This window comes from Tachysurus vachellii, chromosome 9 (genome assembly GCF_030014155.1).
Source record: "Tachysurus vachellii isolate PV-2020 chromosome 9, HZAU_Pvac_v1, whole genome shotgun sequence".
Classification (NCBI taxonomy): domain Eukaryota; kingdom Metazoa; phylum Chordata; class Actinopteri; order Siluriformes; family Bagridae; genus Tachysurus; species Tachysurus vachellii.
Window position 1 is genome coordinate 3,159,242 of NC_083468.1, and position 25,023 is coordinate 3,184,264.

Below are 25,023 nucleotides of genomic sequence, written 5' to 3' on the forward strand. Positions count from 1 at the left end.
ACACACTCTCATTCACTCACGCAATCGCACACTACGGACAATTTTCCAGAGATGCCAATCAACCTACCATGCAGGTCTTTGGACTGGGGGAGGAAACCGGAGTACCCGGAGGAAACCCCCGAGAACATGCAAACTCCACACACACAAGGCGGAGGCGGGACTCGAACCCCCAACCCTGGAGGTGTGAGGCGAACGTGCTAACCACTAAGCCACCGTGCCGCCTACAATGTTTTCATTCCAGTTGAAATGACCCAAGCACAAAAAGAAGCGTTTTCTAATCAGAAAGGCATAAAAGCATCAATCACAATGCAGTAAGCAGTTCTATCTAGAATGATTCGCTTCCCCTTTAAGAGAACGGACAAACAAATCGTATAAAATAAACATTATTTATTTATGCATCAAGGCAAAGCAGAAATGTTTGCAGGGACACAAAGACAGTATTTTCCATTGATTGTTTCGCTGTCTTGATGTCCACACGTACAGACCTATGAATATAAAAGAGCTTCAATGCAATTACCTTTTATTTGTTCACACTTTTAACAACAGACGTTTGGACAAATACGTGCTACACAAATCCAGATATAGATTAAAATAGATTACGATCCCAAACGAGCAAGCTGTAGGCAAGGAGTGACCAGGATAAACTCACTGAGCTAACCGGAGCTTGAAATGTTCTGCATGGATGAGAATTTAAGATGTTCTTCATGCCTCTCCGTCCCAGGTCAGACTCGGCGTTAGTGTCTACAGTGCAGCCTTCGCCAAATAGTAAATGGAGAAAACTAACGACTGAATACAAATACTGAAACAATGAACATTTAATGACAGTCAGCTATGTAAAACAAAAGTAAATAAAGAAACTCCTTATATTTGTTTTATTCAGTCAATAAGTTTAGACAGTTATTTTTTATGTATAATAGCCCATGTTAATGTAATACAGTGTGACATTTAAGAATAACTGGTACTACCAAACCTTGGTTTGGAGCCTTTCATCCTTTATTTACTTATCTGCTCTCTCGGCTTTGTATATTCATCTTTCATCTCTCCCCACCCTCTCTACATCATTTCTCCCTGCCCCAGCACCCCCACCCTCTTCCTCCACCGAGATAGGGTAATGAAAATAATTGAGCTTCATTAGTCCTGATCCAGTGCTAGGTGGTTCTTGTTACGAACTGTGCTTCCCAATTATGTGCTTTAAATTAAATGTGACCTTGAGAAGGTCTCTGGCTTGGCTTCTATACTCTAATGAAGCATCTTTCTGAAATGGTGGGCTTTGTGATGATAATGGCAGCCATTTTGTTTTGTTGTGTGCCTCTCTAGCTCTCGGTCTGAATATCCCTCTGCCTTACAGATACATTGATTTCCACGTTTTAAAGCATCGGGGGTAAATGATAGGCCTATTTGGACTAGAGATGTCTAAAGACATTGTTATATAGTAGGAAGGGCTTCCTATTACGCTTAACCTGTGAACTCCGTTAAATGTGGCTCTTTGGACCACGGTTCTATTGTGATGTTTAATTGAGGGTGTTTTTTCACTGCACATTGAAATACAAGAACTGGTTCAAAAGGGAGCCAACAAAATAGGGGTTATAGTTCAATTTCAGCTAACTTGAGAGACTAGAACAGTGACAGCTTTGACGGTAAAACAACCACGTTATCGTAACCTCTGTGTGCCTTTCCACATGACTTGTGCTTGTTCGTGGAACTAATGGAATAGTACTGCAACGTTACTGTATACTCTGTATTTTCCTTTATTTATAAAAGGAAATTATTTCTTTTATTTATTTTTACATTTTCACTGTTTAAGTCTAAAATTTGACCATTTCACAGAATCACAGTATTATTCAAACATCAAGAATAATTAAAAACCCCCAATGTGCCAGTGGTGAAATGAAATAAATGATTAAATGATTCCATAAAGGATAAGTTAGAAACAAAGGATAAAATCATCTATTTCTTTTCTTTTTTGAGAATGACTCTTACACATAAGATCTCGCTCGATTGTCATTATTTATCATGGTGGTGTAACTTATATGCTTTACTGTTATAGCTTGCTGAACCAAAAATAAAACCAAAACTAACGAGCGTGGTTTGCCAAAAAATTATATTTGATTGGTTCAATTCCTGGGGGTCACGGTGGCTTAGTGGTTAGCACGTTCGCCTCACACCTCCAGGGTTGAGGGTTCGATTCCCGCCTCCGCCTTGTGTGTGTGGAGTTTGCATGTTCTCCCCGTGCCTCGGGGGTTTCCTCCGGGTACTCCGGTTTCCTCCCCCGGTCCAAAGACATGCATGGTAGGTTGATTGGCATCTCTGGATAAATTGTCCGTAGTGTGTGATTGCGTGAGTGAATGAGAGTGTGTGTGTGTGTGCCCTGTGATGGGTTGGCACTCCGTCCAGGGTGTATCCTGCCTTGATGCCCGATGACGCCTGAGATAGGCACAGGCTCCCCGTGACCCGAGGTAGTTCGGATAAGCGGTAGAAGATGAGTGAGTGAGTGAGTGGTTTAATTCTGATCAATAAATAACATGTTGCGTTTGATGTCTATAGAGTACGATAAAGTTACACACATACTAAAAGTTTAAGCATTTAATTATATAAAAATATAGAGACATAAAGCAGCAGACTAAACAGAACTTTCCAGATTTTCTGTTGTATTCAATGTAATGAGAATGCTGCCAGATACAATGACTAAAGATTGCTGCTGGGTTGAATAGATATCCGTGTTGCTAGATAGGGTACATCCTAAACCACGCACTATCGCTCAATAGCATGTCACTACCTGAAATAAACATTGTGGTGTGGTGTACTGACATACTAATTAGTCCAAGATGATACCGCCTAGCTTGCTACAATGGATTTCTATCACAAAACATAGCACAGCAGTTTTCAGTAGTATTGTGTGTCTCTGTTTGGTTCTCTTGGTAAAGCAGTGTAAGCAATTCGTATTCTATGGGTGATAAAACTGATCACGTTTTTGTTACTGTACCACACTGCTAGGTAGATAAGGTCCATCTTCCACCAGTCTTTACTGAGACACTAATTGAAAATGCACAAAATGTTTTTTTTTTTAATCTAAAGTCACATTACACTATTAAATGATCTTGCACTTGTCATAATGGGTAGATGTTCACCGGTTCCTCTTCTCATTCCTAAAGAAGTAATGGTATAATTATATGGTATAAATCGCAGGTAACTCTAAAATTATTTTAACACCTGGCGAGCACTTACGTTTTTCTTCTCCATCTTGTTCAGGTGATTGCTTCAGATGTGCTGCCAGAGAAGATGTTCCTAATGGTGCCAGACTCTAATACACAGCAGACAAAGGCAGATTCCAGCTGCAATGGGATAAAAAGACCTGGTAAGTTGAAGTACAGTCTCAACTTCGGTAATTAAGAGCAAGCCATACTTCACTGTGAGAGTGCAGTGAATTTATGGGCAAAAAGATATTGAAGAGCAGCACATGCATGCTGTATTTTTTCCAGTACCTGAAATTAGAATTTCATGTTTCACATTTCATGTTATCTAGGCATAATGAAATTGAAATAAAATCATGTTTTTTGTTTCATTCTCAAAAACATTCTGACGTAAGCACGAGCACTTATGTACAGAGTTTGAGGCATGTGTTTAGACAAAACGTGTCCGTACACTTAAGAATTAATTTGACCATCAACACAAATACAGTATAACGATAAAATTGAGTGACGTCTGCTGCCAGTGTGCTTGTTCTAACATAAATCATTACACCTTATAAATGCTTTTATCTTGTTTATCAGAACAAGGTGATGAAGACGAAGAGAGAGTGACCACGTGTCGAACAGAGATCGCAAAAACACAAAATCCGCCCTTAGAAGATGCCGAATCCACAAAGGAAAACACTGCTGCCTTCCCTTGCTGGCAGAAAGGCTGTAACAAAGTCTTGACATCATCTAGCGCCCTCCAAACACACGTCAACCACTTTCACAGCCAGAAACTTCAAATGCCAATTTCTGATCGACATGTCTACAAATATCGTTGCAGTCAGTGTAGCCTTGCTTTTAAAACTGCTGAAAAGCTGCAACAGCATTCTCAGTACCATGCCATCCGGGCAGCTACGATGTGCTGCCTTTGCCAACGCAGCTTTCGAACAATACAGGCCCTGCAGAAGCACTTAGAGACCAGTCATCTTGAGCTTAGTGAGATCCAGCTGCAGCAGCTGTGTGGCAGTCTGTTGATGACTGAAGACCTCTTAGCCAATGAAGACCAAGGACTTGATGAAGAACAGGGAACCTTTGATGAGGAAAAGGTGAAAGAAGATGAAGAAAGTGATCTGGAAGATAAAATAAGTCCACCTGACAGTGTATCGAGTTTAGTTCGAGAAGAACCCGAGCTCCATCCAAAGCCTTCAGTTGTGCCTCAGAGAAAAGGGCCAAACCTCTCAACAGAAAAATTCCTGGATCCATCAAGACCTTTCAAATGCACCGTGTGCAAAGAATCTTTCACACAAAAGAACATACTTTTGGTGCATTATAACTCCGTCTCACACTTGCACAAAGTGAAGCGTTCGGTGCAGGATACTTCAGCTGCCTTCCCCGAGTCTGTCAGCAGCAGTGCTGACCACAAACCCTTCAAATGTAGCATTTGCAATGTAGCGTACAGCCAGAGCTCCACCTTAGAGATTCATATGCGATCTGTACTACACCAAAGCAAAGCTCGTGCAGCCAAACATGATTCATCAGCAGCTAGCTCAACTTCTGTTAACCCTTTGCTCCGTAAAGTCGGATCAGATAATGCAACAGTCAGCTCCCCTGCGGTTTTGAAGCCTACAAATGCTATGAACTACACGAGTTGTACTTCTTCAGCTATAGACCAGACTCAGTTAAAGCACCAACAGAGCAATGAAAACAATGACGGATCACCGAGCCAAGCTGTCAGCATTTCTTCACATTCTGAAGAAAGTAAAAAGAAACCGGTGGTAGACGTATTGTCAACAAATCAACATAGATTATTACAACAGCAGCAGCTACAGCAACAACAGTTAGTCCAGGCTCAAGCACAGATCCAGCAGGAGCTACAAAAGAAAGCAGCTCTTCTTCAGTCTCATTTGTTCAATCCAGCACTTCTGCACCATTTCCCCATCACCACAGATGCACTCCTTCCACTACAGCAGCAACAGCAGCTACTGCTTCCATTTCTCATCCCAGGAGGGGAGTTTCAGATTAGCCCTGAGCTAAACCTTAAATGCTCAGAGTTAAACCTCAGCAAAGCAAAGCCTGCAGTACCAGAAACATTTTTGGAGCCATCCCAGCATGGTAGCCTTATCACTTCTAAACAGCCACCGAATGGAGTTTCAGCTGGTGCTTCACACCAGTCGGTGTCTCTGACTCCTGAGGACAATGTTCCTGTTCTTCAACAAGCTGGTGAACAGATACTGACCTCTAGTTCTCAGATTCACAAAGGCATGGATGAATACAGTGGTAAAGAAACGAAGGAGTCGTGTAAACCCACCTCACACAATAATACTGATCATTTCAAAGGACAAGCACAAGATGAGGTCGAGGATGAGGCTGAGGATGAAGAGAGTGAAGAATTCTTTACAGATTTAATTCCACCAAGGGTAGCTCATGATGCACCTGGAAATGTTTCGAAAGCTTTGCTGGAGAACATAGGGTTTGAGTTAGTCATGCAGTTTAATGAAAATAAGCAGCAGTATCCGAGAACTCACACCGAGGTTGTGCCAAATGGACAGACAAAGTTCAACACCAAAGAGGTGCTTTATTCAGACTCTGTTGGGAAGCTAGAGTGTGAATCCTGCAGGAAGCTTTTTTCAAATACGTTGATACTAAAGAGCCATAAAGAGCATGTTCACCAGTCTATTTTGCCAATACAGTCAGTAGAGAAATTTGCCAAAGACTACAGAGAACAATATGACAAGCTTTTTCCTTTTACTCCTTCAGCCTCTGACACGTCTCCCTCTTTGCCTTCCCCGGCTTCACCTCCACTCCCCCCAAAAGATCCAAGTCAACAGAAACCAGTGTCATGCATTCCTGCCACCACAACAACAGTTACTCCACCTATTGTCTCAACTCCCCAAGTTCCATTAGCACCAATTCCCTTACCCATTGACTTGCCACTTTTCCCTCCACTACTCATGCACCCCATTCCCCTGTCGGCTCTGCCTCCCCAACTACCTGTACACCTGCCGTCAGTCGAGGGTGGTCTCACATCTGACTTAGCCCAGTTATACCAGCAGCAGTTAACCCCTGCTATGTTGCAACAGCAGGGCAAAAGACCTCGAACAAGGATCACCGATGATCAACTAAGAATTCTACGGCAATACTTCGACATCAATAACTCCCCAAATGAAGACCAAATCCAAGAAATGGCAAATAAATCGGGCTTGCAAAATAAAGTTATAAAGCACTGGTTCAGAAACACCCTGTTCAAGGAGCGCCAGCGCAACAAGGACTCCCCATATAACTTCAGTAATCCACCCATAACTACATTAGAGGATGTCAAAGTGGATTCCAGGCCATCCTCTCCTGAACTTCCAAGACAAGAGATTTCAGGAGGGAAAAGGTCCTCAAGGACCAGGTTTACTGACTACCAGCTAAGGGTCCTTCAAGATTTTTTTGATGCAAACGCTTACCCAAAAGACGATGAATTTGAACAACTCTCAAACCTTCTCAACCTTTCTACTCGTGTCATTGTGGTGTGGTTTCAAAATGCACGTCAGAAAGCCAGGAAAAACTATGAAAACCAGGGGGAAGGAGCAAAAGACAGCGAGCAAGTTGAGTTTTCTAATGATCGGTATATTCATACTGCCAACGGTAGCTATGAGTGCAAGAAATGCAACATGGCGTTTCAGCGCATTTTTGATCTGATCAGTCATCAGAAAAAAGTGTGCTATAAAGATGACAATGATGAAGTGTCCTCTTATCAAAACGAGCTTTTATTTGATTCTAAACCGTACAGTCCACCTGACACCTCAAGTCTCAATCCACAGCCCTGCAGTTCTAGTCTCTCAAACTTTACTGAGCTAAGCACAGATGGAAAGTCTACTGACAAAGAGCTGCCAGACCCTGACATTGTCTCTGATTCCTTTACTGAGGATCTTAACCCGATAAAAGAAGCATCTTCTGGCCCTGAACATTGTCTTGAAAATCCAAAGCTTGAAGCAACATATAAACAGACAAAATGTCCTACTGAAGATAATATACAGTCATGCTCTAAAATTTGTTCCCCACCCCCTCTGCAGCAACACCAACAGACTAACCCACCTATGAGCCAGACAAGCCCAGTGCCATCACAGAGTTCACAGATGAGTTCAGCAAGTCCTTCTTCTCAGCAACAAGACCTAAATCAAACACAGCAGATCACCCCTTACCATTGCATTCAGTGCAAACTGAGCTTCCCATCTTTTGAACATTGGCAAGAACATCAGCAGATGCACTTCCTTGTTGCTCAAAATCATTTTGTTCCTCCACAGTTCCTGGATCGCCCCATGGATATCCCCCTTATGCTTTTTGACTCAAATAATCCTCTGGTGGCAAGGCAGGTACTTTCTGGAGCTTTTCCACAGATCTCACTCAATTCGTCTACAGCTGCGGCCGTTCCTGACTCAACTATAAACTCCTTGAAGAGGAGGCTTGAGCCCAAATCTGGAAATTGTGCTGTAGAAAATGACTGGGAGCACAGTGGGGATGATTCCCAGCGGGACAAGCGAATGAGGACCACCATCACTCCAGAGCAGTTGGAGATATTATACCAGAAATATCTATTGGATTCCAATCCAACAAGGCAAATGCTTGACCACATCTCTCAAGAAGTGGGTCTCAAGAAAAGAGTGGTTCAAGTGTGGTTCCAGAACACCCGAGCCCGGGAAAGAAAAGGCCAGTTTCGTGGTTTGGGTCCAGCTCAAGCCCATCGACGCTGTCCTTTCTGTCGTGCATTGTTTAAGGCACAAACTGCCCTTGATGCTCATATCCGTTCACGGCACTGGCATGAAGCAAAGAATGCAGGTTTCACTATAGCAGTAGCTGGTATGACCCAAGACGTAGAGGGCTCTCAACTGAAAATGGATTTTTCTAAATTTTCACTGATGCCAAACACAAGCGATGGGCTGAATTGCTCAGACTCGCCAACTTGTAAAAGCATGGATTTATCCTCACGTGATCCGGATCCTAGTCCAAAGTCCTTAATAAATGGAGGAGTAAATGAATTAGAAGAGTCATCCACCTCAGTCCAACGGTCCTTTGAAAGCGGCAACCTGGAAAACCCTAAATGTGCTTCAGTGAACATTGTCCCTAATGGAACCATTACTGATGATGAAAACTACTCTGAAGCGAAACAGAATTGCATTGATCACTTATCCTTTAGCTCAGAGAGAGAGGCTTCTTCAGAAAGTGAAGACAAGATGTCCTCAGGGCTGGTTAGCCCTGCAATGAGTTTTAATGCAAAGGATTATGAAAATGATTTGATCTTGGATTATAGCGAGAACTCAAGCTTAGCTGATCCTGCCTCTCCCTCTCCTGGAGGATCCAACGGTCAAAGCACAGACAACGATAGACCTGGTCAAAAACGCTATCGCACTCAGCTAAGCAACTTGCAAGTCAAAGTGCTCAAAGCCTGTTTCAGTGACTACAAAACCCCTACTATGTTGGAGTGTGAAGCCTTGGGAAATGACATTGGGCTTCCCAAAAGGGTAGTACAGGTGTGGTTTCAGAATGCACGTGCCAAGGAGAAAAAAGCCAAGCTCAGCCTTGCCAAGCAATTTGGCACAGAGAGTTCATCCACAGAACGACCCAAAAAAGAATGTACTCTGTGCTGTGTCAAGTATAGTCGTTGTCTGTCTGTGCGTGATCATGTCTTCTCCCAGCAGCATCTTGCAAAAGTAAAAGAAGCTCTAGGGGGACAAATAGACAGAGACCGGGAATTTGTAGATTTTGTAAGTGTTCGTCATCTGATGACTGAACAAGAGATGAATAATCTGAAAAAGACAAATGAGATCATGGCAGTTGTTCAAACACAGTCTGCAGAGAGCTCTGTGTCCCCCAGTCACACTAACCCTCAGTATTCAAACTTACTGACTACTGGTTTACCAGGGACTGGCAGCAAGTCATTATCAAGCTCTTCAATAAAATCAGGTATCATATTTAAATAAAATATTTCTCTTATGGAATTAAATTTGTGTTAATAAATGTAATGAAATATGACTTTAAAATATAATTAATATATATTTTTTATATATATTAAATATATATATCTCTGTGTGTGTGTGTGTGTATGTGTGTATGTATATATATATGTATATATATATATATATATATATATATATATATATATATATATATATACTTACATACATATATACATACACACATACACACACACATACACACACGTGTCACACGTGTGTGTGTGTGTATATATATATATATATATATATATATATATATATATATATATATATATATATATATATATATATATAAAAAATATAATATAATAATTTATTTTCCTACATTATGGTTTCTATTGCATTGCTTCTAAATGTCATTTTTCTGACTTTGTGTAGATCCTATTGATCCCTCGTCAACTGGGCTGATCAGCAACCCTAATGCATCTTCTTCATCCACGTCAGCTGCCAATGACAAAACCAGTGCAAACAACTCTGTCTCGCCCCCAAAGCCTATAGATTCCGAATTGAAGCTACAGTTGTCCAAAGAGAACAACTCTGAAAATGGCAAGAATCCCTCAGAAAAGCTTGAAAGGGCTTCCGCTGGCAGTGCTACTCATTCAGTCTCTTCTATCAGTAAGGAAAAACAAGACTCTTTAATACCAGCTGCATCTACACCAAAACCTGTTAAGGACTACAGCATTGATCCGGGTCAGCTCCATGCTCTGCAAGCAGCAGGGAACACAGATCAGACTGCCTTGCTCACGAATCCCCTCCTGCCCTGTCTTATGCCAGGATTCCCTCCTATGTTCTCTCCACAGATTCCCCCAGCTCTCACTGGAAGCTTTCTGCAGCCCATGTTTGGTATGGATGGTATGTTTCAGTATAGTCCAGTCCTGCCACAGGCTTTAATGGGTTTGTCCACGGGCTCCATTCTCCAACAATATCAGCACAATTTGCAGGGTGCACTAATGCATCATAGGCTGCAGCTCCAAAAGAAACAACTATTGCATCAATCCAAAAAAACCAAGGCTAGCCAAATCTCCTCTACAAAATACTCTCAGGACACGGCTTATAATAATGACCTTGTCTTGAATTTATCCAAACCAGAAGAGAAGAAAGCTAGCTCAGATGGAGATGGTTCCTCTTCCTTCTCCTCTGGCACCACTAAACAGATGGATGACAGTTTCTTAATCAGCCAATGTGTTGTCTCTAAAGGGACAATTAAAGAAGTAGGTAAGGATGTTTGTCTGTATGGCTGCCTTGCCTGTGAGATCTCTCTCAATGGGAATGAAGAGCTCATCCAGCACCTGGAGAACCATCAGCACAGACAGAGAGCAGTGGAGCACCTGAATGCCAAAGAGCATGCCTCTCGCCTCTTACCTCACATTAGTCCCTCATCTACCTCGCAGCCAAACCCTCCCAGCAACCCAATATCTCCTTCAAAACCTCTGCCTAGGCAGTCTGCTTCAGAGAGTCCTTCTGCCATCTCCTGTCTATCCAGACCAACAGATCAGCACTCCAAAACTCCATCAACCTCTACAGCTTTATCTGGGGCTACACAAGCTTCTCCTTCAGAACAAGTTTCCTTACACTCAACTGTTACCTCAAGCCTGAATGGCAATGTAATTAGTTTTGAACCAACAGACTCTGCTAGTGGGTGTTACACCGATGATGGAGCAGCAGAGGAGAAAAAGTCCACATAGTATCCTGCAGCCAAAGGCTACATGCAGACAATTGCAGCTATAGCTGTAATTTTATCTGCCTTGCCACAGTCCTAATGCATCGGTTTAAAAAAAAAAAACAAAAAAAAACACAAAAAAAAAAAAATGACTGGAAAAGAAAAAAACATTCAATGATAGAAGATAACCGGAGAAAACATGAAACAAGAACCTAGTGATAGTTTGAAAGACTTTTTAACGGACTGGATCCTGTAGGATATACCTTACGTTTCCAATGCTTGTAACCAAAAAAGTGTCAGTAGAATGTTTTCTCACGTCAATATGCTGGTCAATTTAAACTTGAGAATACGCAAACACTGTTTGGAAACTGAAGTGTGCACAGATAAGGACTGGAGTAGAACCTAAGATGGTTTTATAATTACCTAATGACTAACTAACCAAAAGTCTGTTTGTTCTTTATGTTTTAAAATACACTTACACAAAAAATGAGTTTTACGACCACGAGTTTTACGTGTTAAAATAATGTAATATCGGCTCACTAAACTAATGTATTTTAATGTTGTCTACTCTCAGGTCAACATGTATTCATTTTCTGCTACTGAACATCGGCGTTTGAGAAAAGTAGTTCCGATGCATACCAACAGATGAAAAAAAAAAATGAAATCCAAAAAGAAAAAAAAATTGTTAGTATTGGAAATGTGGAAATGTTACAACCTGGTTTGCATTGTTTTTTTTGTTTTGTTGTTTTTTTTTTTTTTATTGGACAAATGTTTGTCCAGACACAAAGAGTAATGCAGACTTTAATTGTGAGCAAAAGGATAGATTTTTATGGTGTGGGGGGGAACATTTGTGTTAATGATAGAAACATGTATTGACATTTTGGTGTTGCGTAGATTGTCGAATTCAATTACTTAAGTGTATGGTAGATTTAAAAGAAATTCCTTGTATATTTAATTTTTGTACCTTCCCAGTCAAAGACACTTGAGGTTGCTTCCAGCCATGCCAATGTTAAGAATTTACATTTTACCCCCTTCTAATATAGTTCAACATTGTTACTGTACAACCTTCCCTCCTGCACTGAGCCAAGTGAAAAGACCATATCTGTAAATGATTTTCTGTCAATGCAGATTTAAGAAATGTCCTTAGTTTGGTCGTCTTTCAAACGTCTTTAATTTGTGCACTTAAACTTTTTTAACCCTCTTTTACTGTAACTCCCTCTTTTTTACTTTGAAATGTAGTTTCTTACTCCTCTTTAACGATGTCTTTTTTTTCCTGAATGTTTCTGCACTTGCCATATATGGTGACAACAACAATAATGTAACTGATGAATACAATAACTCACAGTATTGCTTTAATGGAAAATCCAAAGATTAAGTACCACTGGTGCATACAAAGGATGGGGAAAACTCTATATTTGGGAAAAAAAAACTATTACTGTTTTTAAGGAACAGAAACCTTTTTAGATGATGGAGCCAGCTAGGAGAAAACTGTTTAAACTTTGAACATTTGTGACCTCATATATAAAATAAACCGAAAAACCAAAAACCCCGAAGCCTCTTTGCTGAGGGTATGGGACAGTACCATAGTTCAGCCATTGCAGTTTGTAAAATAGATGGAGATCGTTCACTTTAATGTCTCCGTGACTGGCCTGTCATTTTTGTCTGTTTGTTTATCCTCTCTTCGTTTGTCTGTTCTACTAAATGTACTGGGGTTTATTTTTGACAAAACACAGTGTGCTGCTAATGTAGTTTTGTATTGACACTAAGATGCATGCTTGATTTTCGCTTTTTTGCTGAAGCTTTAACGGCTACAGACGAGTAGCCAGAGACCCCTTTCCCTTCATCTCGCTGCAGCTCTGCCCACACACTTCTCCAAGACTACTGTGAAGACTGTGAATTAATGTCCATGAACCGTGTTCTTTTCTGCTCTTCAGAACAACCGATGTTAAAACCGAACCAACAAATCTTTAAAAACCAATGATGTTATATTTATACAAAGTTTGCATTCCAAATATCACGTTGTTTTAATTCAATTTATTATTTTCTTTTCCCCGTTCTCCTGAGTAGGGGAGCGTTTCCGTGTACTCTCATATCCGAGTCTGGACTTGATGTGAAAGACTCTTGTTTACTGTATGTGCTCCTGGGAATGTTGTTACTGTTGCAATTGCCAAATAATGTACATGTTCATTATGCACTTGTGTTTATAATGCGAGTCGTTGGGCTAGTGTCTCTCCCGTCCTCTCTTATACCAAGCATTCAAGTTCAATAAAGTCTGTTTCATTTTACTAGACCATAAATTAGTTCTGACCCACTTTGGTGTTGCTGGTTTGCAAACCGTCGCATTTGTACGATTTGGGGTTACGGGTTGTAACCTTTTTTCTTTTGAAATCGGTTTTAGAAAATCGAACGACGTCCACGTTACGCTTATTTAAATTTCGAAGAATTTCTTATTAGGGCTGCTTATCGGCATGTCGGTAAGCAGATTACTGTACAATGAACTTGCAGGAAACGGGCGATCAGCAAGAGAATTGGAAATCAATCGAGGTTAACTGAGACAAAATCAATGGAGCTAAGGTTCAAACTGAGATTCAAGTTCATGTCCGAGTGCTTCATCCAGGACATTCGTTTGGTTGTTTGACTTGTATTTATTTATTTATTTACAGTATTTTATTTATTTTTAACCAAAAACTGCAGCTTTGATTAAAAAAAAAACAATTTTGCTTACTAGGGTCAATTAACTGTAGGTCTACCATAGAATTAATTAGCTGTATTAATTTTGATGTCAAAGGAAGGTCCTCACCATGATAGTAAAAAAAAAAAGGGTTTCTGACATGGTTTTACATGTTGACTGTGGCTGCTACTGCATCAAATGAGAATGCAGACATTTATCTGGCATTATTCGTGTGTGTGTGTGTGTGTGTGTGTGTGTGTGTGAGATTGCCTGTTGGGGTGCTGGGAGATGAGGTCTAAATTACATCTCACCTCTGAATGATTTCTTCGCATCTCATTAAGAGGGATGCAGAAGAGAAGGGGGAGGGGGGGTGAAGCTGTGGGGGAACACTAGAAACAAGCGCCTCGCTTGAAAGAGAGCGGTTGATTGTGTTTGTAAGAGAGCAGTCAGTCACAGGCACTTTGTTTCCACATCAGCACCTTCAAAAAGGCTTTGAAATCAAATACCGATCCGATAGGATCAGACACGGACGCGGAAACGAGAAGAGAAAGAGTCGGCCAGAGAATCCTGGGTAATGGGAAACAAAACAAACAAGATGGACGAAATTATACTTTCTAGCTCTGTGAACATTTTAATACCTGCACTTATAATATGCACTCAGTTTAATCCAGGGTTAATGTTTAAATATAATCAATACACACCCATTACGAGAGAGCATTTTTTTCCCCCCTAATGAGTCCTTAAGCTGTTTATCCCCTCATCAGCATCACAAGACAGAGATGAGTTTCTACGTGAAAGGGGGGTTGGCCAGCAGGAGAGTGTCATTGGCTACTGCAGAAGGTTAATTGACTTTGTGTTTAACATGCTAAATTATTCCAGTTTGCCTGCATGGCATTAGCATTAGAGGACCTCTCTTACTGCCGAGGTCAGCCAGGACCAGTCGTTAATTAAACTAGTGACATTTAACCAGATGAGTTTCCTTTGAGTGAGGATGATATTATTAATATTAACAGCCTCATGTGAATAGGAGCTGTTCACTGGCCGTGTTTTTTAATAGTACATGCGAGATTGGATAGTCTTTATGTGGTAAGATTTTAAAAAGAAATGGAGTATCGAGATCCCCTGAAGCAGAGACACGGCAGAGCTCTGTGATATGGCAGACATTTTGTGCCTGAAAGCGTGTGTTGTTTTGGCAGACATGTTGTGTGTGTGTGTGTGTGTGTGTATGTGTGTGTAGTAATAACAAAACAAATGGTGGAAGATATCAGCTCATGCTTAAACTATTCGAAATCAGATTTTAAGAACGAGACTAAAATGAAGATCTGGAGGTAATTGATGTTTTGTAGGACATTTAGGATAAACCTCATGAGGAGATGTTCATTCTCTTCATCTTAACTTCATTTTCTTGCACCGGCCTGTAAAATGATGATAGATGGATTTTAATTTCACAGCGCATGCTGATCAGTGGGTGAAATACATCTCGGGCGATTAGTGATCTCAGGTATAAGTGCTCGTCGTATAAGCAGCAGCAGCAGCAGCAGCAGCGAGAGGAAGCAGAAAGAGGAGCATGCTGTAGCTACTGCATGACAGTAACCCTCCCTCCCTCCCTCCCTCCCTCCATCCCCCTCTTTCTCTGGTATTAATATTGGGCAAGACGGGGCCATGGTGGTGATTTCAGCTCCTCTCTGCCTCTGATAGATGGCTCTTACTGATATATGATCTATGATGCATGTGCAGAAAGGCCAGCTCATCTTTATGCATGAACCTCGCAATGTCATTTCCTTTTAAAGAGGCAGGACCCAAGTCCTCGCTGCTGGATTTTTTATTTTTCTCAGTGATAGCGTATGCATTTTTTTTAAAGAAATCGTCAACACACCGCTTTCAGGTTATTTATAATCCGGTGCATTAATGACGGTTTCGTTAAATACGTTCGATTCTGATCTCATGATATGTTTTGTACAGAAGATCAGCTTGCTCTGGCATCACCATTATTTTTCAGTTGAGTCATTAATGAACTGTCCAAGTGTGCACCGTGCTCCATGTCGACTCTCTCCACTGAAGCAGTTTTCGCTTATTATAATGATCTTCGAGGAACTAAGATGCTACACCAGGTCCTGCTCATTAAATCTCACCAGCACAGCCCTAATATGATGGGGAGGGGTGTGAGTCATACTCGGGGATTTTAAACCTTTACTATAACACACACTTCCACACGTACAGTTGTCTTTTTATTTCTAGAAATTTCCACAATTTCCTGTTTTTTTTTTTAACCTATCTCTGTCTTTTTATTCACTTTGCCCCTCTGAGAGCATCGGTTTCCCGTATTAGACGTAGGAAGAACCTGCCGCCTATCTGTCTCTGAAATGACTTTTTAATGGCCTGCTGGATTCGCTCATCTATCAGAGGCTTGGGCCTTTCCTGATTCTCAGATAAACTCTAATGGATTCGGTCTCTAATGTTCACACAGTCACTAAGCTTCATGTGTAGCATGCAGAAAGAGAAAGTAGGTAAGGTAAAGCAAGTAATAAAGATCGGTTGGAACAAGAAAGCGCACGTTGTTTGGTAATAATGCAGTAGAATCATCCATACCGTCTGGATCTCACGTACGTTTCACGTGTGGCGTGTTTTTCACGTGTTTGTTTTTTCACAAAAAAAAAAACACCTCAAGAAAACACATCATGTGAACTATATGATCAGAATAAAATAAAATAAACGACAAACTATATGCGCAAATAAAAACATTTTAAAATGAAAATAAGCAATAGGTTAAAAAAATACATGAAAAATAAGAATTCACAAATACACAATGAACGTGGATTAAACAACCGTGGAAAGAAATCAATTGTGTGAGAAATGATATTAAAAAAATAAAACTACATGCAATGCAACTTTAAATAAGTGAAAAGAAAATTTACAGAATAATTAAAAAGTGTGGAAGTAAAAACATGACGTGTCTAAAAACCCTCATGGATCATATGATTATCCGGTTCGTGTGATGTTTCTGCTTTGTCGCTCCCTGTAGTAATAGTCGTAGTATTTTTCAGTCACATTGCTATTATTAATATAATGTACACTAACAACCTGAAAAGCATTATTACTCGTCTTCATACTGCCGAGTGGGGGGGATTTTATAAGTAGTAGTAGTAGTTTTTTTTTTTTTTATTAGAAAGTCGGCCGTGTGAAATGAGATGCTAATCAGAAGCAGCAGGAGCGTGAACAGGCTGCGCGTGGCCACCGTGAATATCTCACACTGATGCTGATGTGATAAATTATGCTAAATCTCTGACCCTGTGTGTGTAAAAGAGCCGAGATGCGGGCGTTGCAACCCGCAGCACAGAGAGAGCCAAGATGGATGAATGTGCATGCTGCAAAGATTAGGAAAGGCTTCAGAAGCTAAAGACAGGAGAGACTGAGGTGGAAAAAAATAGTAGTAGTAATAGTAGTATGTGTAAGAGTGCGGAAATATGAGCAGGGTGGTGCACGGGTGGTGTCGGGGAGGGAGGGATGGAGGGAGGGAGAGAGGGAGGGTGTAGAGAGTCATTAACATGAGAAAAGACGGCTGCATAGTAATAGTAGTTGTGCGGCTCTGTCCGGGGTTGATAACACTGAGAAGTGTGCCAGACAAACATACACTTAATGATACATGACATCTCACCAGGTGGCAGCCAGGCACCACATGTGTTTCTCTATAGTTTCTTTTCTTTCTTTTTTCTCTTCCTTTCTTTTTCAAGTAAATCCCCAGCCTGTGACCTGTATTTGTCAACGCTTCCAGATTTGCTTCGTCGTTCACAACAGGGAAGTGATTTGTGTATTCCTAATTGTTATTCAGGAATACTGCTGCAGTGTTATTCTGCACACGGGCTCCGCTCACAACGGCAGACCTAATGCACAAATATTTTTATATCATTTTATATTAGCACCCACCCACACCCACACCCACACACACACACACACACACACACATACATACATTCATACATACATACATACATACATACCCCACCCAAGCTTTCCATCTCATATACACATCCACGTACTGTCACTTCTTCATTATGCATGATGGATAGCCCAATTTAAAAAGCTGCTGAGGGAGTCTAATTTAGGCATGAGATTTTTAACGAGATTAAACATCTCACATTCATAGCGGGTAATCGATGCAGACGTTTCTATCATACACACACTTCTCCCGGCTCATTGTTTACACACACATTTAAATACATCCGTCAGGGAGTAATTACATTAAGGTCACAACTGCTGCTTGGTCATTTCTTTGTTTTAGATGTTATCTTGGCAGGCATTTGCATTTAAAACAAGTTGCACTGTTGTTGTTGTTGTTGTTGTTTTAAATAATAACTACAAGACAACGATTCATATTCCTTTTTATTATCACCATCACTATTGTTTACACGAGTCACGTGTTGTACCAGATTCCCTTCCTTTTGCTCTGGTTGTTTCAGGCCTGCAGAGCGAAGCATGATATATTTTAGTTATGTGTGGACGTCCAGTTGCAGAATAGCCCATTGTGTTCATCACAAAAGAGAAAGGCCAGCCTCAGCAGCCGGGCAGATGGCACATTTTAGTATTAGAGACAATAGTGTTCACCAGGACTTCTATTAAAGAACACACCGAGCTGCATACTAATCACGCATACATTAAAGCAGCGGCCACAAGCCACACGTCAGGGGTTTTACATCTTCTTAACATAAAATTTCATGTGAAATGATCATACCTTGATATGATCATACACAAAGTGTCTGTTTTCTTTGTTTTTTTGTTTTTTGTTTTTATTGTGTGTGTGTGTGTGTGTGTGTGTGTGTGTGTGTGTGTGTGTAAATCACCCTTCTTCTACATAAGTAATGCACAGAGTTCATATTTTATGTCACAGGTTTTAATGCTTCCACAATAATACTCTAAACCCCGAACTAAACTAATATAAAGGCCCTGTAATTGATTTGGCACCAAATCAATGCACAGAAAGAAGTTGTGAATTCAGAATGATGCATTTTAGCTACAACAGACATCCCCATAAGAGCTGCCTTATATCTATTCGAAAGCAGCTTCACTCTCCTCCCCCTTTCAGCAGGTGCAATTTAATGAGATGCAAATGAGACATGCATACAGCCAATCTCATGTGCCATGATTAAGCACAGGATATTAACCATTCTCTCCCTCCTTTTAATTTGGTTAATTCCATCTTCTGTTCTGTCCCTTCATCATACAACTGGTGCAACAGTCGTATCCAGGGGGAGAAAAGAGCACAAGTATCCTCTGGATTGATCCTCCATGTTGTTACTCCTGAATAGATGAGAAATAATTCGCCTGTGCTTCAAGTCAAAGCATAAAAACCACCATACTGAACATAATTTCCGTCTCGCTCTCTAAACGATCTCTCTTTTGACCGCACCCGCCCTTTTTGTTGGTCCATTTTTTCCCTTTTTAAATCCATTTGCATAATGAAGATGAGTTGAAATTAAGATCCCCAACCGAGCTGAGAGACGAGAACACTGATGATCCAAACCTCATTAACGCGACTAGATTAGCATATCCACGCTTAAATCCTGCTCAAACGCTTTACCTAAAAAAAAAATAAATAAAAAAAAAAGAAGAAATTTCAGGCATGACGAATGAGTTCGCTAATTTCGCACGGTTGTTAATGTTTGTTTTTCCACTCGCCTTGAGCATAGTTTCGTCGATAAACAATGCAAATTCCAAAATAAACTCTTCGCCTCTGACGGTCGTCGCCCTCAAACCGTGGACGTGAGGAGGTGATGCCAGTGCAACATCCTGACATGAAGCATAAATGTCTAGAAATCCCTCCCTGTAGAGAGTGCAGAGATGAGAGAAGGATGGAGAGATGGGGAGAGAGAAAGTAATGTGCATTATTCATACATCAGAGCCACGTGAAACATGCAGATCGAGGATCTCAGAGGGTTTCAGAGTCTCAGCACATTGTTTCTCAAAGCACAGGAGGTTCATCATGAGGTCAAAGACCTCGAGCCTTTATCCATGATGAATACGATGAGAACTTCTTAAATGTCCCAAGTAACTACTCCATCCTGTTGGTGGATAATCATTCGTATGTTGTATCACAGAACAACAATCCGTAATAAAGAGTGCAATCACTACAACATGACGGCTCCATTCTGCTGAATCATTGTTGGGTAATAAATCCAAGGCCTTCCTGGTTCTCCTGTTAGTTGCTTACGTCTCCTCCCCCATTTTTAATCTGTTCCCAGATTCCATGAGCCAAGATCATACAAAGCTGGCGATGCTGCAGCATTATTCCTCTACCGAAACACACACTACACATCATTGGCACCAAACTGCCGAGGGCACGGCTCGACTCGCAGTCCCCGCATTCGCCAGCATTCCTTCACTCATCTGTACTCGCCCATCGTTTGTGTTTTCACACTCGTTGCTGCCACATTCCTTCATCCCGAACAAATCTGTCACCCTAATTAACCCAACAAACTCCACCGGTGTTAATTAAGCTGTCGGATCAGAGTGTTTGTCGCTCTTTTGTTTTCTGTTTCTTGTCCCTCGGGCTCTTTGTCTTTGCCAAGCGGCACGTGTCAGGAGCCATCGCTGCGGAGACACGCTGGCACCGTGCCATTCTTGAAACGATGCCATGATTCGGGCACCAGACGGCACAGAAGAGATCCTGGCACACCGCCGAACGTTAGCAAGTGCTAATGCGAGGTGCCAACACAAAGACGCGCGGAGAAATACCAATGGATGCTACCTCGCCACGTGCCAAAGGTATCGATGATTAGCGAGCTGCGGAGAGGAACCATGATGGCAGGCAGACCATGTGAGGAGGTGTTGAGAGACGAGATGACAGAAACATTTTGCTAGTACCGATTCTTCCTGATTTTCCAAGTGCCCCTGGAAGAAAAACACTACACATGTTAGAACCGAACCATAATTCTCATCTCAATCGCTTTGAGCAAACACCAACATCCAAAACTTACAATTTGGATGTTCTTTAGTGCCGGAAGAATTCCAGAACCACCTTGAACTTTTCCGAACTTCCTTCCAACATTCAACCTCACAAATCACTTCTCTGATAGTGATGGCAGCTGGTTGACGAGTCTTTCTCTTTCTGTCTCTCCTCCCTTCCTCTCACTGATGCCCGCGTGCCTACACTCGCTCGCTAGCGCCAGCGCTGAGTGGATGGCACTGTGCCAACCTCACATGACCGCCGAGCTCATTCGCCACTCCGCATCAGGCCCTTCCCCCCGCAGCCTCTCACTTTACCTAACGAGGGCTCGTTCCCTTTTTCTGTCTCTACTTCTCTCGGTTCTATTTTTCATCTGTATTTCCTTTCCTTTTTGACGGACACACACACAAACACAGATGTATTCGTAAGCTCGAGCACAGACGCTCGGTAAAAAACACTCGGTCGTCTTTCTTTTCATAACCGAACAGATGGCTTTGCTGCGGACGTGATTAGTTCACCCATTAAGACGCAGATTCTTGATTTTGAACTCCTGTCAAGTAGGCCTCAACAAGTTGTTTCCCCTTCTGTCCTCTTTTTTTCACTTCCCTTTCTGCATTATTTATTCAGGCAAACTGAGCATGAAGCCCCCTGAAACAGGAGGTGACCATGATGCAAATGAACTTTATTAGCAAGAGAGAGAGAACAGCATGAATATGCAAAGTTGTGTGTAATTTATGAGTGTATGGTGTAAACCAAAAAAACATCCATCATTCATCAGAAATAAAGGTATTAAACTAAAGCTTTATGGAACAGATGCTTTGTCACTGATGTGGTACCCACAAGAGCGTGTCTTTTGTGTGTTTATTTAGCGCAATATAATTCCACAAGGAACATCCCTTATGTATTTAATTGGCTCTTAAAGACTGTTTACGTTGTATGGGGTCTGAATAATAACTTTTCCTTTAAGCTTTTTTGACTTATTATATTCCTTTCCATCTCTTCTTATCCACCATATCTCTCCCTCTCTGTCTTATTTGCTGTCGTTTTCCTGTATCCGTGTATCCGTGTGGAAAACCCGACCGGCATCGCCGAAGTGCTTGAAATAATCAGAAAGCGAAAAAGAGCGTAACAGTAAAAATAGCACTGTGATGGTGTTAAGAGGTTTTCTCGGTACGATTGAGTGCAATTTATCTCTATACAGAAATGTAACGTGTGTAAATTGTGTGTATTCTGTCATAAGGCATCGAACTAAAGCACAGGATAAACAGAACAATGTCAGAAGTGAAATGAATCCAAAGTCAAAAGTCAAAAGTGAACTTTATGTCTCCGTGTATGAGTGTGTGTCAGATATGTAAGTAAGAAATGTGGGAGAAGAGACAAAAACAAGCAAGAAGCAAAGAGTGTGTATTATTTAAAGAAGCACATTAAACTGATAACATTGGCATTTTAAAAAAGAAATTAATAACAGTTCTTGTGCATTTGTCTGGTAGCAGTGAGCTAAAGTTCTTTGCCTTGCTTTAGTTTTTTGTAACTGGATGTAACTGGAGGTAACTGGAGGTAACTGGATGTAACTTGAGGTAACTGGATATAATTGGATGTAACTGGAGGTAACTGGATGTAACTGGAGGTAACTGGATGTAACTGGAGGTAACTGGATGTAACTGGAGGTTACTGGATATAATTGAATGTAACTTGAGGTAACTGGATATAATTGGATGTAACTGGAGGTAACTGGATGTAACTGGAGGTAACTGGAAGTAACTGGAGGTAACTGGATGTAACTGGAAGTAACTGGAGGTAACTGGGTGTAACTGGAAGTAACTGGGGGTAACGGGATGTAACTGGATGTAACTGGGGTAACTGGATGTAACTGGATGTAACTGAATGTAATGAATTAACTGGATATAACTGGAGGTAACTGGAGATAACTGGAGGTAATTGGAGGTAACTGGAGGAAACTGGAGGTAACTGGATGTAACGAAGTAACTGGATATAACTGGAGGTAACTGGAGGTAATTGGAGGTAACTGAAGGTAACTGGAGGTAACTGAAGGTAACTGGAGGTAACTGGAGGTAACTGGAGGTAACTGGAGGAAACTGGAGGTAACTGGAGGAAACTGGAGGTAACGCTAGGTAACTGGAGGTAACTGGAGGTAACTAGAGGTAACTGAAGGTAACTGGAGGTAACTGGAGGTAACTGAAGGTAACTGGAGGAAACTGGGGGTAACTGAAGGTAACTGGATGTAACTGAAGGTAACTGGAGGTAACTGGAGGAAACTGGAGGTAACTGAAGGTAACTGGAGGTAACTTAAGGTAACTGGAGGTAACTGGAGGTAACTGAAGGTAACTGGAGGTAACTGAAGGTAACTGGAAGTACTGTAACTCGAGGTAACTGGAGGTAACTGGAGGTAACTGAAGGTAACTGGGGGTAACTGAAGGTAACTGGAGGTAACTGGAGGTAACTGAAGGTAACTGGGGGTAACTGAAGGTAACTGGAGGTAACTGAAGGTAACTGGAGGTAACTGAAGGTAACTGGAGGTAACTGGAGGAAACTGGAGGTAACTGAAGGTAACTGGAGGTAACTTAAGGTAACTGGAGGTAACTGGAGGTAACTGAAGGTAACTGGAGGTAACTGAAGGTAACTGGAAGTACTGTAACTGGAGGTAACTGGAGGTAACTGGAGGTAACTGAAGGTAACTGGGGGTAACTGAAGGTAACTGGAGGTAACTGGAGGTAACTGAAGGTAACTGGGGGTAACTGAAGGTAACTGGAGGTAACTGAAGGTAACTGGAGGTAACTGGAGGAAACTGGAGGTAACTGAAGGTAACTGGAGGTAACTGCACACTACACACTACAACGTTGTACATTTATCACCAAGTGCCAGAGTTTAAGATCAACCAATTGATGTCTGCAAAACAAGAAGTTTCTTGAAGTTCATAAGACAAAATAAATGCAGCTTGAACCTCAAAGTTTAAAGACTTCAGTGTTGGAAAACCTGGTAATCACCTGACCGGTAGAGACGACTGACACCGGAGACTCCTTCCAATTCTATTAAATAATAGTCTCTTCAGAGAAAACGTCGCCATAGCAACAATTTTACAGTTTTTTTACACAGAGCTCCGACTATACAGTCCATGTGAACGAGTCGTTCGCGTTTACACGATCGACAACGTATCAGAACGTTAACTGATGAATATAATCCTGTGGTTTGTAGCTGCACTACTGCCAGAAATGGCACCTTTACATTATTCCATATATTCAGTACTCCAATGAAAGAACGGATCCGTGAACATTCAGTATTCGTTATTTAAGCTTCATTTCATTTCACTTGAACTTCATTGAACTGAATTACTCGATGACGTCACAATCTGTAAGGTGAGGAGGTAAACGAGAGACGGTGTGTTCAGCTGTGTGTGATGTGCTCAGTCAAGGAGAAGGTTCAGGAGACTGTATTTCACACTAGCAATGGTTTTGCCTACGAACTGAAACATCACACATTACATCATCCTTTCTTCATCCTTAGCGTTAATGTCTCTTAAGGATTCACATACACCCACCCACCCAGAAACACACACACACACACACACACACAAAATGACTTACAGTAATGGCTACTAGCAGGACCCAGCGGTATATAAATCCCATTTCCCATCAGCCCCTGGCCTGACCCTTGACCCAAAGAGTCGTATGGTTTTCAGGAAGGTGTGTGTGTGACCTGGTCGATAGTTACAAGGTCTCTGCTCCTCTACATCATATTATTCTCACATCTCTCTCTCCATTAGTAGGGAAGAGAGAGTAAATCTCTCTCACACACCTCTTCTGTCTTTCTCCTTCCTTATCTGTTTTCATCTGTCTTACACACAGAGAGAGAGAGAGAGAGAGAGAGAGAGAGAAAGAGAGAGAGAGAGAGAGAGAGAGAGAGAGAGAAAGAGAGAGAGAGAGAGAGAGAGAGAAAGAGAGAGAGAGAGAGAAAGAGTGCAAGCATGGGAAATATTAAGAGCAGCATGGAATTACAATTGCCATGCGTGTCACGAGGCCTTCAGGTAGCGTTGCCATGGAGATCAACACGGGTAGGTGTACTAATATGTGAAGGTATCATATTTGACGCAGATGTTGGCTCTCGCAGGACAGTGTGTGTGTGTGTGTGTGTGTGTGTGTGTGTGTGTACACGCATGTATAAATAGTCTTCAGTGCATGAAAATCCTCTCTGTTGTGGTTTTCTACGCTGCATTTTTCACACCGATTCAAACGCTTTACCAAACAAAAAAGAAGGAGACGGATCTTGAGAATTTTTAATGCTTTATAGCACAAATTCTAAGCATGAGAATCCCTAACGATCATCCCTTACTTAAACATAAAAGATCTTCTGTCAGGTTGTACTAAATAATTGACCATCCTTGTTGCGTTAATATTAATCTTTTAGTTTTGGGACTGTCACTCAGATGGAAATTGATTAACCCCTTAAAGAACTCGCTGATTATTCATTCATATTAAATCATATTATTTAGCATCTGACTATGAATTATTCAGTAACTACAGTAGAAATGGTGGTTAGTTATGAGTGTGAGGGATGTAACTCTG

General features: G+C 41.3%; 1 protein-coding gene and 1 long non-coding RNA gene across 2 annotated transcripts in view; one reads left to right on the forward strand and one right to left on the reverse strand.

Annotated features, from left to right (window-relative positions):
* Positions 1-13,129, forward strand: part of zfhx3a (zinc finger homeobox 3a) — a 32,200-nt gene extending 19,071 nt beyond the window's left edge. The window contains exons 7-9 of the mRNA XM_060878857.1: positions 3,250-3,355; positions 3,771-9,119; positions 9,551-13,129. Of these exons, the coding sequence (XP_060734840.1) occupies positions 3,250-3,355; positions 3,771-9,119; positions 9,551-10,857 (6,762 nt within the window). The 3' untranslated portion in view covers positions 10,858-13,129. The remainder of the gene's footprint in view (positions 1-3,249; positions 3,356-3,770; positions 9,120-9,550) is intronic.
* Positions 13,130-18,307: 5,178 nt separating this feature from the next.
* LOC132851591 (uncharacterized) lies at positions 18,308-20,583 on the reverse strand. The gene is made up of 2 exons (XR_009649045.1): positions 20,475-20,583; positions 18,308-20,388 (listed from the first exon to the last, which is right to left on the reverse strand). It is a non-coding gene; the product is annotated as an uncharacterized LOC132851591 (long non-coding RNA).
* Positions 20,584-25,023: the final 4,440 nt, after the last annotated feature.